At 35.8% G+C, this 15,731-nt stretch overlaps 2 protein-coding genes across 7 annotated transcripts; one reads left to right on the top strand and one right to left on the bottom strand.

Moving 5' to 3' along the window:
• Positions 1–1,314: 1,314 nt before the first annotated feature.
• LOC101255522 (UBP1-associated protein 2A) lies at positions 1,315–6,009 on the top strand. Of its 5 annotated transcripts, XR_738668.4 has the most exons (5): positions 1,315–2,963; positions 3,075–3,426; positions 3,960–3,994; positions 4,679–4,711; positions 5,438–6,009. XR_738668.4 is itself a non-coding variant. In XM_019213944.3 (4 exons), the coding sequence occupies exons 1-2, from the start codon at positions 1,838–1,840 to the stop codon at positions 3,413–3,415; spliced, it is 1,467 nt and encodes a 488-aa protein (XP_019069489.1). In that variant the 5' UTR covers positions 1,315–1,837; the 3' UTR covers positions 3,416–3,426; positions 3,960–3,994; positions 5,438–6,009. The 5 variants fall into 5 exon arrangements, 4 of the variants coding, with proteins under 4 accessions (XP_019069489.1, XP_010313610.1, XP_004228486.1 ...); XM_019213944.3 differs by lacking the exon at positions 4,679–4,711; XM_010315308.4 differs by having other exon boundaries at positions 4,679–6,009.
• An 809-nt stretch (positions 6,010–6,818) lies between these two features.
• Positions 6,819–15,442, bottom strand: AGO4A (argonaute 4A). Of its 2 annotated transcripts, none has more exons than NM_001279227.1 (23): positions 15,305–15,431; positions 12,678–12,921; positions 12,378–12,583; positions 12,069–12,293; positions 11,848–11,984; positions 11,663–11,760; positions 11,485–11,582; positions 11,185–11,353; positions 10,980–11,096; positions 10,791–10,898; positions 10,643–10,702; positions 10,424–10,537; positions 10,164–10,329; positions 9,950–10,062; positions 9,696–9,833; positions 9,372–9,502; positions 9,007–9,072; positions 8,463–8,526; positions 8,255–8,366; positions 8,105–8,178; positions 7,573–7,667; positions 7,421–7,452; positions 6,819–7,330 (listed from the first exon to the last, which is right to left on the bottom strand). In NM_001279227.1, the coding sequence occupies exons 2-23, from the start codon at positions 12,906–12,908 to the stop codon at positions 7,155–7,157; spliced, it is 2,730 nt and encodes a 909-aa protein (NP_001266156.1). In that variant the 5' UTR covers positions 12,909–12,921; positions 15,305–15,431; the 3' UTR covers positions 6,819–7,154. The 2 variants fall into 2 exon arrangements, with proteins under 2 accessions (NP_001266156.1, XP_069152909.1); XM_069296808.1 differs by having other exon boundaries at positions 6,910–7,330; positions 14,945–15,442.
• Between the last annotated feature and the right edge of the window lie 289 nt (positions 15,443–15,731).

Below are 15,731 nucleotides of genomic sequence, written 5' to 3'. Positions count from 1 at the left end.
AATTGGTAATTAGACTCTGAAAATTTCAAAAAGTTTTTTCTGTTTTTTAAATACTAATTTTTTTTGTAAAGTTAAGAATATGTTAAATTTGAACATTAATATTATGTGACAAATTTTAAAAAAGACAGGAATATTTAATTGTTTAATTAAAGAAGGTTAGAACCAAAAGATGTTATTTTTAATTTAATCTTAATTTCTAAACAAAAAAAAAAGTGTTCCCTATTATCTTTTAAAATCAACATGTGATTAAACTAATAAAATTTATAGGGTAGTATTTTATTATTTACAAATACAAAATTGAAAAAATAATTCATGCCTATGGATTGCAATGAAATATATAGCAAATTTATGAAGTTTAAAACGATTGCTATTAATAAGCTTTTTGAATATGCTATCAATAAAGAATGTAAGAGAGTAAATATTTTATCTAACGTTTAAATTAGGGTTGGGCATAAATATCGGGAAATCGAAATATCGTATTGAATCGATTTTTTTTGATATTTTGGTTTTGATTTTTCGATTTTCGGTTCGATATTCGGTGTTTGTTTTTATATTTTTTGGTATTTTGATTCAGTTTTCGACATGTAATTTTGTGTTATTTGGTATTTCGGTTTACCGAAATATATTATATCATAATATATATTTATATTATATTATATTAATTATTAATGTTAAATAATAAATATTATAATTTAAAATTAAAAAGCAAAACACATTTTTTGATGTAACTATTTATAGTCCATTAAGCTGAAAAAACAAAAAAAATTGTAAATTTTTAAAAGCTCAACTAAGCAGGCCCATTAAAAAAATCGAAATAACAAAAACGAACCGAAATAATAAAAACCAAATCGAACCGGATTATTTTAATTCGGTGTTCAGCACACATTGTACAAGAATCGAAAATCGAAAGAAACAAAAATGAAACCCAACTGAATTATCGAATGCCCACCCCTAGTTTAAACCGTTATTGATATGATTTAAAAACGAATAATTGTTTAATGAGATAAAAACATTCTCGATAAAAGTATTTAGAAACTTTTAAACATGTTGAATTTTATATATATATAAATATGATAATTGATAGTTTAACTAGATATTATAATTCATTTGATACAATAATAATACGAGGTGTAAAAATTTTGAAAAAAAACAAACTAGTATGTTTAAACTAGTGTGAAATGAGGAAATACTATACTTTCTCCTTCTTTCTATAATAGTCTCTTTACCTCCACGTGATAGAAATATAATCCGCGTATATTTTATTTTCATTATTTTTTTTTTAATATAGTTTACTCACGTCCACGAGATTAAAATATAATTTGTGTATACTCTATCTATCCTCTACAAAATCTTTCGAAAGGAGCCTCCTCTCGTCCACAAAAGTAGAAATACAATATGTGTATAATCTATCCTCTCCACTCTAAATTATTCACGAAAAAATATCTCCTTCACCTCCACGAATAGAAAATACAATCTGCATATACGTTGTTTTTTCTATATTCTTTCGAAAATAGTCTTCTCGCCTCCACGAGGTGGGAAATATAATTTGCGTATACTGTATCCTCCTTAAATTTCACTTGTGAAATGTTAATATAATTTTCATATACTCTATTCTCCTAAAACTCCGCTCGTAAAATGTTAATGAATATATTATTATTATCGTTATTTTAATCAATTGAGCTATTGATATTTATCGAAAATTCTTATCATACCTGACCCGACCCGATAACCAAATCCAAACCTCCACCATAAATATCAGCTCTACTACTCCTCTTATCATTCTCTCTCCCGGAAACCCTAGCCCCCAAATCAGAAAACCCTAATTTCAACTATTTCCATGGCGAAGAAGCGAAAAACCAGAGCTTCTGAACCTTCACAACCAGCTGAAGAACCAGTAGAGATTAAGCAAGAACCTGAGGTTGAACCCGCACAAGAAGAAGAGTACGAGAACGATGCTGTAGAAGTAGAGGAAGAAGAAGCAGTACATGAGGATGAAGAAGAACAAGATCCCGAAGAAGAAGAGGAAGAAGGCGGTGAAGATGATGAGGAAGAAGAAGAAACGCCTGGATCTGGAAATGACGCCGTAGAGGGTGATAATGAAAAGTCGGAGCAAGTTAATGGAGGCGGCGCTGAGGTGAAGATTGAGGAAGGTAATGAAGAGGATTTGGAAGATGAGCCACTTGAGAATCTGTTAGAACCCTTTACGAAGGATCAACTTACAGCGCTTATTAAAGAAGCTTTAGCTAAATACCCTGATTTCAAAGAAAATATTCAGAAATTGGCTGATAAAGATCCGGCACACCGGAAAATCTTTGTTCATGGTTTAGGTTGGGATACAACAGCTGAAACGCTAACTAGTGTTTTTGGAAGTTACGGTGAAATTGAGGATTGTAAAGCTGTTGCCGATAAGGTTTCAGGGAAATCGAAAGGTTATGGGTTTATATTGTTTAAGCATAGGAGTGGTGCTAGGAAAGCTTTGAAGGAGCCACAGAAGAAGATTGGTACAAGGATGACTTCTTGCCAGTTGGCTTCTGCTGGGCCGGTTCCGGCTCCTCCACCTTCTACAGCAGCCGCACCGGTTTCGGAGTATACACAAAGGAAGATTTTTGTTAGCAATGTAGCTGCTGATCTTGAACCTCAGAAGCTGTTGGAGTACTTTTCGAAGTTTGGTGAAGTTGAGGAGGGTCCACTTGGATTGGATAAGCAAAGTGGGAAACCTAAGGGGTTCTGTTTGTTTGTGTATAAGACTGTTGAGGGTGCTAGGAAGGCATTAGAGGAGCCACATAAGACCTTTGAAGGGCATACCCTTCATTGTCAGAAGGCAATTGATGGACCGAAGCATAGTAAGAATTTTCATCAGCAGCAACAGCCTCAGTCACAACAGCATTACCCTCAGCATCATCATCATCATAATCAGCAGCAGCATTATTATCAGCATCCTGCAAAGAAGGGGAAATATTCAGGTAGTGAAGAACTCTGCTTCTCTGACTGTTTTCTATTTTTTTGTATAGCTTTTATAATGGATTTTGTCATAAATTTGATTAAAAATTGTTACTTTATCCCAAAAAAATCAGGTAGCAGTGCAGGATCAGCTGGGCATCTGATGGCACCATCGGGGCCTGCACCTGTGGGATACAATCCTGCTGTGGCAGCTGTGACCCCAGCTCTTGGACAGGCACTGACAGCGCTGTTAGCTACACAAGGAGCTGGTTTGGGGATCGGTAATTTGCTTGGAGGTCTTGGTGGGCCAGTGAGTCATCAGGGTGTGCAACCAGTGGTGAACAGTGCAACAGGATATGGTGCCCAGGGTGGATATGGAGCTCAGCCTCATATGCCATACCAAAACCCACAGATGCAGGGTGGTGCAAGACCACAAGGTGGTGGTGCACCATACTCTGGCTATGGAGGTCACTAGGAAAACTTAAGGTGTGATCTCTTTCTCATGCCTTGTGTGTTGGTTTCTATCAGTTATATACATAATTCACATGGAATTTCTTACTACGATCTTGACAGTACGTGTGATCAATGAATGATTTGCTTAAATTGTATCCATTTCAAAATGTACCGGATCATTATTGGTTTTAAAGGTTGGGGTACCTATAAGCAATGTGTGTAATGCATACTTGAGTAAAATAAAATCCTGTTGATTTGCTTAAGTGATTAGAATTACATTCAAATCTGATAATCTAGGTGGAATGGAGCATAATGTCTGATCTGATTATTTAGGAGGAAGTCTTTGAAGAGATGTTATGCATGTGAAACTTGGCTATAGTAATTGTTAACTTAATGCTGATTATTGGTTCTTCCACAACTTTGCTCTACTGAAGGAGAAATCATGATAAAATAACCTCAAGTTGCCTTTATCAGAAGTTCAAAAAGATTTTTTTTGTAATAAAAATGTTCTCATCAAATTGCATTAGAATTTTATATATCTCTTTCCATTCTGTTTCCTTGGACAGGTATCTATAATGCTATGGCTCTACTCCTAAGTGAGGTAAAGATAATCGATTTGTTGCTTTGTTTATAAGTTTTGCAGCTAATATTCATTTGGTTTGTATGTCTGTTACCATAGTGTTAACTTTCTGTGTTACATAAAAGAAGTATCTTTAAACTTGTCTTTCACTTTTTGAAGGTACCTTTTACAGATGCATTTCATGGTTTTTTCTGCTAAAAGTATTTTCTACTTCGATTTTTATGTTTTACCTATTCACTGTGCAGATTCCTTCATAAATGCATCAAACTTTTAGTTTTGGACTGGTGATTCTTCTGAAGTTCCGGGCACTCTCCAAATGAAGTCTTTTACTATGTCAAAAGTTATCTTTTGTTTAAAGACCATAATCTTCAATGTGTATTTTCTTTTTTATTCAAGTACTTTTATTCTAGTGAATGTTTTTAAACACTATGTAGTATTTTGCACTAAATTTTTCTATCTTAAAAGTATTGAGGAGAAGGTAGGGTATCCTCTCCTTGTCTCACCAGTATTTTAGATATTTAGTAATTTCTTTTCAACTTCCATCATCTTATTTTCTGAATGGTTTCTTCTACTGCTCCACAAAACACTGGATTGTGTCTCATAACAAGCAACTTTTGCTTTTCCATCTCATAAATAAATAAAGTAATGAGCACATTGATCAGCTAATTTGTTTTAAGGATTGTCATGTAGCAATTGCTGTTGCAGGTAAAAAGCGATGTTCATGGCAATTCACTGCAGGTGTCTTCTGTTTCCTCCAATTTTTCCATGTTGATACTTGTTATGCTTGTGGTGTAGAGGGTTGGGGCTGGGGGTAAAGGATACATTTTACATATACATTGAATGCTGATTTTATCTCCACGTCGCAATCACTTGAATTTCTATAGTGCTTAATAGGTAAAGATTTGATTCACGGTGGCGTTACTTTTTTTTTTTTCAAAAGTGTGTTGTTTTTAGCCTTAAAATAGTGATTGGTGAAGGGGGAAATGTATCTTCTGAATTACTCCACAAAATTGGTTTACAAAATAACTCTAGGGATTTCTTTTCCTTCCTCTTTGCTTTTGGGGGTGATGGGGGTTGGGGAGTTTGCCATAGTTCCTGGCAATTTTAAACCTTAAAAGTAGAAGTGTTTCTATCCTAGTCTTAGTTGCACGGACTCTTCACTGTTGATGCTGCACGGGTTCTTCAAAAATACACTACTTTTGACAAATCCGACATGCATCCGTTGGCTTTTTTGAAGAGTCCGAGCAACATAGATCGTAGTTGATCTCTTTAACATTATTTGACCCATAGAGAGGAAGGGTAAGTGTTCCTATCCTAGTTGATCTCTTAAACATTATTGACCCATAGAGAGGAAGTGGAAGTGCTTCTATCCTAGTTTGATCTCTTTAACATTATCTTGTAACATTCATGAAGTGGGTGGAATCCAAACAAGAATGCCATGTAGCTTTGATGTTTTCCATCCAGGGGCTGATGAGCAGGTTGTTCTCTTGGCATTTGAAGTTGAAGTCTTGTCAAGACGAATGCTGGTCAGATATACGCAGAAGAATTGTTTCTACTGATGTTTTATAGAATGATGAATGGTGAAGGTGCATATTAAGACATTTCTGTCCATGAGAACGACGTCTAGTGCTTTGTCATCATTGAGTAGCCATCTTACATATTCTAACCCAGCTCGACTACTCCAACTCGGTTGAGTTGATCCTCTCTGCTTTGCTTTCAACAATTTGAAATGGGTAGAAGAATGAAATGCCATGCCCCCACCGGGACGTAGAAGAAACTAACTATTGACAATTGCAGAAGCAGGCAGGGAAGACTGGGAATAAGCTTGGCTTTTGTATCTATCTGTTCATATCTCTAACATTGTGTTGTTCTTTTAGGTTAATATGAAAGGAGGGTCATTAACTAGTATTAACAAGGACTAAATATGCTTGGTACATGAATTTAGAAGAATTGTTAACTCAGCCAGTCTAAAATACATGCACTTGATATTTTATGGAACTTATTGGATTTGAAATGTTATGCAATTATTATTAATACGTATCTAGTCTCTAATGAGTGGGATGAAATAATTTAAGTGCAGAGTGATTCTATTTAAATAATATGATCTTGAAAGATCATGTAATTTGTTCAATTGGGTTTTTAACTCTTCTTGAGGGACAATGAATCTCTAATTACAGATTTAAAAGTGACAATACACCACCATCAAGACTCTCTATATTAGCTCATCAACTCGCTTTAACGCACTCTGGTGCAGACTTCACTATATAGGTGCAGACTTGTAGAGTACTGTCAAAAGCGGAAGCTTCAATGTTGACGAGAGGATCACTCCTCGGATGCTAACCGTTGCACCTTCCCTTCTGCTTCTTTGTAAAAGCAAAAGCTCCGCTTTGCTCTTTGTCGCGCTAGCGGTTGGCTTAGGATTCACAATACATTAACAAAACCTTTCGAAATAGGAGCTCTCGAGTGTTGTTAAAAGACAAAGGAATAACATTTTTCAATGACACAAATATTTCTCCTGTGTCATTTTGCTAACTACGCGATAGATTCAGTACACCCATAAATCATGAGATTTTGTATATCTATTGGAAAGTTCAACAAACATAACTCATGAAACAAATAGGAGTGAAAATCTCCCATCGAAAAAAGTGTAGTAAAACGAATAGCTCTTTCATAGGACAGAACAAAACTTCAACTAGGTTTGATAATGGCTACAAATGAGATTTACTTCAACTAGATTTGATAATGGCTACTTGGTACGAATTTGAATCGAAAATTAAGCATACGCCTACAGTTTTGAAGACTCTCAAAAAGTACATTCAAATCAATTGAGAGATGAAGGTGAAAATCTTTCACATTACACCTGCTGGTAATACTAGCTAACAAGTTTTATAAACACAAAACTGATAAAACAAAAGCAATGGAAGGAGGCACAAGTATAGAGAAACTACTAGTCATGTCCATAACTTAAAAACACCACCAAAACATAAGTACATGATCCAGGATAAGTTAAAAGAGATAGCAAACCACAGAGCCAAAAGATGTGAAATCTTTTAGCAGAGTGATTTACCTATTTAAGTCTAGACAAAATATTTAACTACCACCGTCTTCTCAAAAGAGTTTTGAACCAGAAACTATTCACAAACCACACATAAAAAAGAAAAGCATGAAGGCGTTACGCGCCTTAGCAAAAGAACATAGAACTGGAAACTTTCTCCTCGAGCTTTGGAAGCTGAGGAACGGAGACTGGTCCAGCATTGGTTACTCCATTATGACTTGAGGAAGTCTCTGATGCATCTTCAAACTTCATCCACTGTCCCATTTGAGTAGCAGCAAGATGGGCATAACAGATAGGAGCAACTGCATTTAAGCAAAACAGAATTGAGTGAGTGCAAAAAAATAGAGTGCTCTATGCAGGAAAACATTTTGCTCAAGGGAAATGAGTCTTACCAACAGATATTGCAGTGGTGCTTCTCTGGTACCTGCAAGGGATGATATACCAATCTTTGTTAAAGCAAAACATATGGATGTAAGCTATCAATTCGAAAGTTATAGCACAGCTACAAGTCCATTTATAAGATATACTTGAATAATATACTTACACATAAGAGAGATTATGAACAAGCTCTTGAAGATCATCAGCAGAGAAACCCAGCTCATCATACAAGACGTGATAGTGAGTAGGACGAGTTGTACCCTACAAAACATTCATTGTCAAAACACAAACTACCATTAGGGGAACCACAAATAGTAGATTGATTAATTGTAAATGATTCAAAAACTTTCAGCAGATGAACACACTATTATCTAAAGCATTGAACTACTGTTGAGCTAGAGATTCTAGGACAAAAACGTCCCAATGCAAATAGTTAGCTGACACAAAATGCAAAAATTCTCTGCAGAATCCTATGGATAACATTGTCTTGCCAAAAATAAATGCCAAAGACAAATACAACGCAACCACAAAAAAGACTTTAAGGCAGACAAACTTGTCTAAATTCGGGCAAGACATCTTACGATGTCATGGTGCGCTCATTCCTATGGCCATTACTTTAATACTTCTGGCTCTAAAAGTATCTTAGAATGAGATCGAAAGCTAATGTATGAATATACGTTGAGAAGTTAACGACTTACAATCATTCCAGCATGAGCACACAGGTAAAAGTCATAATTCCTTGGGTGACAGACTTTGTTGTCTATGATTGTGCCTGCACAAAGTGACTCTGTTAAGTAATCTCATCCAGTACAATAGTTGCTACAAGTATCTATGTTCCAGTGGTGTACCTGGAGGAACATTGTTAGGATCATTAGGCTGGAAAAACTTGGTATGATGGTTCTTCTGGGCAACTATCACCACAAACTTGGGTGACCACTTCTCATCAAGAAACTTACAAGCCTGATTAATCAATAAATAAAATAATGATGTTAGCACAACCTTGGTTTCCCCAAGTCAAGCTCAATATACATCAAGAAAGCATTTATCAGCTAAAACCTCAATAATCTGGTCCAGCTCAACATTCAGAACTTGACTAAACTGAGATTCACTGACACCATCCCTGAAATTTTGAACAAGAGAATTAATAAAAATATAATTTAACAAGAAGCTATTGACATAAGTTTTTATCTCAGGACATAAGTCAAACCTAGGAGTATCAAGTTGGTCTACATGGCCAACAAAGACGTGCATAATATGTTAAAACAAAATTTCACCCAGAATAAGCATCACCTAACATTCAGAACATGACCTTACCACAAACGATTTACGCAGTTCACTCCGGATGAGGTAACAAGTAACATCTCCATCTCAAGTACATCAAAACTTTTACAGTTCAAGATTTTTTTCAAACCTCATTACTTAGAAGTTTTTGTTTGTGCTTGTTTGAACCATTGACTCTGGTTCTACTACCATTTCATGTGAGCATTTATTCAACAGAACAATGATTAGAAAAGAAGTATTTACACAACAGAATGACACTTGTAGATAACACACGTTTAGCTGTATCAACTGAAATAAAAGAAATGACCAATGAAGTCACCTGAATATTATTATATGCTCGGGCTTCCTTTTTCCAGAGCTCACATAAAAATCTAGCAACGCCTCCCTGCAATTTTGTAGCTTAATTATTTCTGGGAAATGCTACAATAGTGGTTGCACAGATGATCTCCTATCAGACATTAAATGTAGATTCTCATGTTTGTTTTCACAAGAATGTGTAAAGAGTTATGTTAAACTGACTTAACATATCACATAAGAGTAATAGTTTGCTTGCATATCTAACTACAAAACACAAGGCCCATGCCCTGTTATGTTGTCGTTTGGAGAAAACTACATCTGAAATTTCAATTAACTGATTACTACACACCCAAAAAAAACAAAGGGAAACCTGAAAGGCAAACTAACCTCATTATTCCATCATCTTCAGTATCAGAGGTACGTTTAAACAAGTTGTCTATCATCTCCACTTTAGGAGACTGAGTACGAACTGAAGCTCTGTAACGAGATATTGATGGCCACTGCCTTGAACTGACAACCTAGTAAGGTCACAATGAACACGTAAAGATAGAAACCATTACAAATTACCAGAGGCAGGAAAATGCAACACATATCCAGTTTTTGATATTGTTTACATTAGCTTCTCAAGTACCAAAACAATCAACTAATCATAGAATTTAATTGGTTGCAAAGGAAAAGAAAATAAGATCTACTGAACTTGACAGATCGTACCGCTGCAATTGAAGGGACATCAGATTGGCCAGGAGAGCCATGGGACACATCCATCCCAAGAATAATGGTAGGGACCTTAGACACCATAGGGATTGCAGGAGAATGTTCAACAGTTAACATAGAGTTCAAACCTCCAAGCTGCCGAGAAGGAAAAGATGATTAGTAATATGTTTCATACCAAAAGACGTCAGGCGAAGAAGCAAAAAGAAAATGGCTCAGGATGATAGCACACAACTAATGCATGGAAATCTCACCTTCGCGTTTATCTTCAGGAGCACATTGGTGATATATTGATCATTGACTCTTGTTGGAGCTATACACTGGGTAACAATGCCATACTCAGCAAGATTCTTTCGCTTCCATGGTCCTGCAAGTTGAAATAAGACATTTTATATCTCTCCTAAAGCTTGGTAGATGCTCTTGTTGAAGGTAAGCTACTAAACAAGAGAACATGTACATTATACTAACCGTATACATCACAGTTTTTCCTCTCAGGAAGCAAACAAAGCAGGAATTTAGGTGCCCCGGGTAGCTTGGATTGAACCTGCTCAAACATCTTCTCAACCCTCACAAGTGGTGGAGCCCTCCTGACTTGTGGAGACTCCTCAAAGACATCAAATGGGTCTTCCACCATCTGAAAACATTTTATTAAAGAAATCAGAAGGAACAATGATCAGTCATTGAACTTCACTCTGTTATCAAGGAATTACAAATTTGAGGAAACATACAATTCCTTTCTGTTTTCCACATTTGATCAGATCACTGACTAGCCCTTGTACATTGCAGCGTGCAGAAAAATTGACAACGGCCCAGCGTTCTATCTTAGTGGGATCAACTAGTCTCTGCCATTACAGATGAAATGTGAAAAGGAGATATAAAGCAACTCAAGGAACGTGGCCAAGTAAATACATCAAGTGTAAATAATCGTGCAAGAAGTAATTCTGAACCTTATTATTGAAATTCCATCTGCCATTACGAGGGACAAAGTCATCACCGCCCGTCTTCAGCTGAAGAAATTTTTAAAAAAAAGGTAAGGCAGAGTAAAATTTCCACATATCCTAGCAGGGAAGTGATTATTAATAATTAATTAAATACCTTTGGGGGAGGAAGAACACGTCCTTCAATCTGAGTGAAGTTATTGCTAATGGATATTCCACAGGAACGAAGCAGAGGCTCAGCATCATATTGGTTGATTTTGAGAGCCTAAACCAAACAACTAGATAATTAGAGCCGATTCACTATACAATTGTGAAAGATTCTTTTGATATAGAAAAAAAAACTTACATTGCTTAAGACTTGCATCCTCTCCTGAGGCTTTTGCCTTGATTTCTCAACTAGTGAAGACCTCTGGAATGTGGACAAGGATTTTGTGTATCTTTGCAAAGACACCAAGGAACATAGCTGAAACCATTCACAGAAAACTTGTGGTTATGATGCACACAGATAACAATAAATGGCATAGACCTCTAAATTTAATCTGATGGCTCACCTCAATTGGGAAAAAGGTGGGACGCTTTGGTTTCCCAACATTTATGCAGGGTAAATCAGCAGAATAACGCAACTCTATGTTGCGGTGGTTGACAAAGTAATCGAACACAGTAACTTCAGTAGTTTGGACCTCACCATCTGCATCTTTTCCTTTCTGCTTCAGGGTAAATCTAAATAGAAAGAAAAGATGAACTATAAGATCTTGTGTCGGCAAATAAAGGATATATGCCTTGACAGTTGCTACACAATCATGCCAAGGTTTGAATAAGAAGAAATAACTTAAGAAATAAATGGGGCATACAGTTGCTCACGACAAGGACGGTCACTCAGTCCAGTAATCTTGTACTCTTGATTAGTGGGGGTTGTCTTCACCCTCAAATTCTTGAGCACACGTTTTGCCTAAAAATTGTGTATAGCAATCACAGATCAGCAACAGTTCACATAACTAGATGAACAGATCATTAGAAACAAGAGTCTACCTTTGCCCAATCCAGTGAAAAGGGATCCTTTGCATTTTGATTTGCAATCAAGAAGTCCACGACAGGCCCAGGCTGGATAATCATTGTTGTAGACACATCTGTATTGTAGGACAAGAGCAGCATTAAATTGTTAGCATAGAAGAAATGAAAGGTGTTACTGGAGACATTAACCACTAAGAGATTACCAATGTTCAAAGACAAGCCACTCTGGGTAGTCCGGAAGCTGGAATGGAATCCTCGACAACCAAGCACACCAGCGCCGACATCAACAAAGTTCTTGGGATCATTGTGGAAAAAGGATTGTCGAACAAGCAGGCAACCCCTGATACAAGAACATCAACTAAATGAGGTGAAAAAACAGGGTCTTGAATGGGCCCCTAGTGAGAAAGAAGCAAAAATTACTTACTGCTTTGCAGCATGCTGCCTCAAAATAATATCCAAGACTCGCAAGGCTTCTTGAGAGTTCTCTGACTCTTGACCACGCAGAGCATTTGCAATCGCCTGCATCGGGATTTTGGCAGCAAAACTGATCTCCACCTTGAAAGTTTTTGACTGGTAAGGACGACGTAACCTCTTCCTGTCAGCTTCATTAGGACTACCATGCCCACCGGGGCTGCTGTTACCATTGTTCCTGAATATAGAAGTTGTAAACAAACGGTCAAATTCGGTTATAAGAACTGGGAAAATAGTCTGCTAAGCCATTTTGAAAACCAACCTATTTGATATCACGTCATCAAGGACAACAGTGAACTCCATTTTATTCCTAGGGAGTGCTCCAATGGTAAACAAGCTTTTTTCACCATCATAGGCAAAGTCCTTTCCAGCTAATTCTGTATCATAAGTTTCGTGCACTGTGTCTAACACCTTCCTTCCAACTCCCTTCCCATCAACTGGTCGACCATCTTCATAGAATAAGGCAACCTGTCAAAGAATAGAGTTAAAGACCAGGAAATAATAAAATATAGAGAACTAAGAGAAGACCGCGTATAAATAAATAGGGGCTAAACAAACATACACTGTAGTGGAAGAAGTGTCCATCCACATTGTTTACATTCACTTTAAAGTGATTAGTAAGTATTTGAATCTTTTGTCCCTTATTTCCAACACCACGCCTGGCCATGGGAACGCGCAAGATCTTTTTCTTCACAGGCTCAATTTCAGTTTTAGCAGGAGTGAAATCTGGTGGAACAGGGGGAGGAGGTGGCAGACCCTCTGCTGCTGCTCCATTTGTTTCTTCTTCAGCCATATCAGGATCCTATCTGAAATAGAAAATTCGGAATTTATGGGAATGTGAAATGCAGCAGGAAACATCATTAGAAGATGTACTCCGGCAGTAAGGTTAATCGTTATCAATGTACTACTTCATCAAAGAACAAATGTAATCAGTGTAACTAAAAATGAACATGTATATATTTAGAATGTAATTATGAAGACTTCATGGCAAGTATCATTCAAACAAGGAAAAGGGAGCACACATTTCAAAATACAAGGTGAGGAAGACATCATTCTGTTTTCTATGAAAGAAAGAAAAGGTAAAAGGCATCACTACGACTCCACAAAGTACTTCTTACCATATTAGGAAAAACACTATAGACTAACTACTCCTTACCATATTCATACAGAAATAAAAAGACACAACACCAACATAGACCATTCAAGTTGAAATATCAACTGAAGAAAGCTTGAAATACCATAATGTCATAAATGTCTACCAAAAACTTGAAGAGGATGGGATACCTACATCTATAAAATCATTTTTCATTTCTTCACCATGCACTTGCTGTCTATTTTACTATTTTCTGGTTAGAAAAGAAAAACCATGAAACGAAAAAACTAAAAACGAAGAAGCAAATGCAATTCTTACTAAGGAGTTCAACCTAAAGACAACAAACATGCAGAATAGGATAGACAAAGGCATGCAGTAAACAAGACCAAGGATCCTGGAAGTAAATCTCAACAACACAAGATAGTTTTTAGCATTAACACAGCAAAGGTCACAAAAAAGGCTTAAAGAGAGACATGAAAACAAACACACGACGAAAATACTACACAAGTAAAGGGTTTTTAGGCAAAACATCAAGAACAAAACGTTACATTCTAGTACAGACCCAATTAGACAGAAAGACACATATGACAGAGTCTAAGCAAGAAAGAGAAATTAGTACAAGTATTACTAAAAATAGATCAATTTCCACAATCTAAACCACAACACACACATGCAAGACAATAAAAACCACAAACAGAATGGACACCCCTGATTTTTTACAGTTAAAATCCAGTTTCTTCTTTACTTCACTTTATTCATTCCAGCAGACATACAAGTCAAACATGGATCTCACTAGATCCAGCAAATTTCATCAAAAAAACTACAAATAACAAAAAAACAGAACCACCCCAGAAACTATTCAACCACTATATCAGAACATTGTACAACAAAAACTACAAACTCCATAAATGAAGCTATAATAACAAACATGCAAGCCAAGTAAATCATAGACACATAAATGGAAACAAAAAAAATTCTAAAATTTTTTGTAAAATCTTTGTTCTAAAGTTTCATCAACATCTTTCAGCAAAAAGCTGTGAAGCTTTCTCATCAAACACAGCAAAAAAAAAAATCAAAAATAAACAAACCCCACAAATTATTCAACCAAAAATATCACTCAAAATAAAGAAGCATCAACAGATTCATAAGCTGAAAAACTCAAATCCCAGAAATCACCCAAAACAAAAATTTTGCTTCTGTAAATTCCTTTTCTTCAGTTTAAGTTAATCAGAAACCCAAAAGTTTTCTCATCAAACATAGCCAAAAAAATATCAAAAATAAACAAACCCCACAAATTATTCAACCAAAATCTCTCAAACTAAACCAACATTGACTGATTCATCAGCTTAAAAACTCAAATCCACCCAAAAATTTAGTCTAAAAAATCTACAGTGTTCATAAACACTTCTCAGCAGAAACCCACAACTTAACTCACCCTACACAGCAACAAAAAAATCAAAAATAAACAAACCCCACAAATTATTCAACCAAAATCACTCAAATTAAACAAACATTGACTGATTCATCAGCTTAAAACTCAAATCCACCCAAAAATTTAGTTTAAAAAATCTAAATGTTCATAAACACTTTCCCAGCAGAAACCCACAACCTAACTAACTCCACACAGCAACAAAAAAATCAAAATTAAACAAACCCCACAAATTATCATCAGCTTAAAAACTCAAATCCACCCAAAAAATTGTAAAAATTAAAAAATCAACAGTGTTCATACACACCTTTCAGCAGAAACCCACAACCTAACTCACTCCACAGTCCACACAGCAACAAAAAAAATCAAAAACTAAACAAACCCCACAAATTATCATCAGCTTAAAAACTCAAATCCACCCAAAAAAATTGTAAAAAAAATAAATCAACAGTGTTCATAAACACCTTTCAGCAGAAACCCACAACCTAACTCACTCCACAGTCCACACAGCAACACAAAAATCAAAAACTAAACAAACCCCACAAAATTTTAACCCAAAAAAACTCAACCTAAAGCAGCATTGACCTTTTCAGAACCAGAAAAAAAAAACACAAACCCCACCAAAATACTTCAAGAAAACATGAAAATTTTGCTTAAAGGAGTATACCTTCTGCTCAAAAGAGGCAGATGAAGCACCAAAATCAAGAACAAAACCCTAAATGGAAGAGAGGAGAAGGAGGGAGAGTGACAAATTTATGAGAGAGTGGACTGAGAAAAAAAAGGGGAGTATTTAGTACCTCTCAACAGTTACGAGTGAGCCTAAAATACTGCCTTTTTACACCTTTTTTGCCCTTTCTTGTGTCTCTCTCTATGAGCTCCACGTGTCCCTCCACTATAATAATAAAAATTAATTTATAATTATAAAAAAAATTATAATAATTATAATTACTTTTATGTGAAAAGTTTATTTTTTTACTTATATAGAGTAGATACACCTAGAAATAATAATATAGTCTTCTAGATGCTATTATTAAGTAAGATTGTGATTTTGTTATATTTATTTGTTTAAATAATGGATGATAATTTAGTGTAGT

This window comes from Solanum lycopersicum, chromosome 1, assembly GCF_036512215.1.
Source record: "Solanum lycopersicum chromosome 1, SLM_r2.1".
NCBI classification, from domain to species: domain Eukaryota; kingdom Viridiplantae; phylum Streptophyta; class Magnoliopsida; order Solanales; family Solanaceae; genus Solanum; species Solanum lycopersicum.
This window is presented reverse-complemented; position numbering and strand designations above follow the sequence as displayed.

Bases quoted from the DNA above. Each gene is read 5' to 3' on its own strand.
- LOC101255522 (XM_019213944.3), top strand. From the start codon at position 1,838: ATGGCGAAGAAGCGAAAAACCAGAGCTTCTGAACCTTCACAACCAGCT. The intron at 2,964-3,074 runs GTAGTGAAGAAC...CAAAAAAATCAG, and splicing joins AAAGAAGGGGAAATATTCAG to GTAGCAGTGCAGGATCAGCT.
- AGO4A (XM_069296808.1), bottom strand. From the start codon at position 12,908: ATGGCTGAAGAAGAAACAAATGGAGCAGCAGCAGAGGGTCTGCCACCT. The intron at 11,583-11,662 runs GTAGACTCTTGT...CACAATTTTTAG, and splicing joins TTTCACTGGATTGGGCAAAG to GCAAAACGTGTGCTCAAGAA. The intron at 10,703-10,790 runs GTATTTAATTAA...AAATTTCTTCAG, and splicing joins GTGTTCTTCCTCCCCCAAAG to CTGAAGACGGGCGGTGATGA.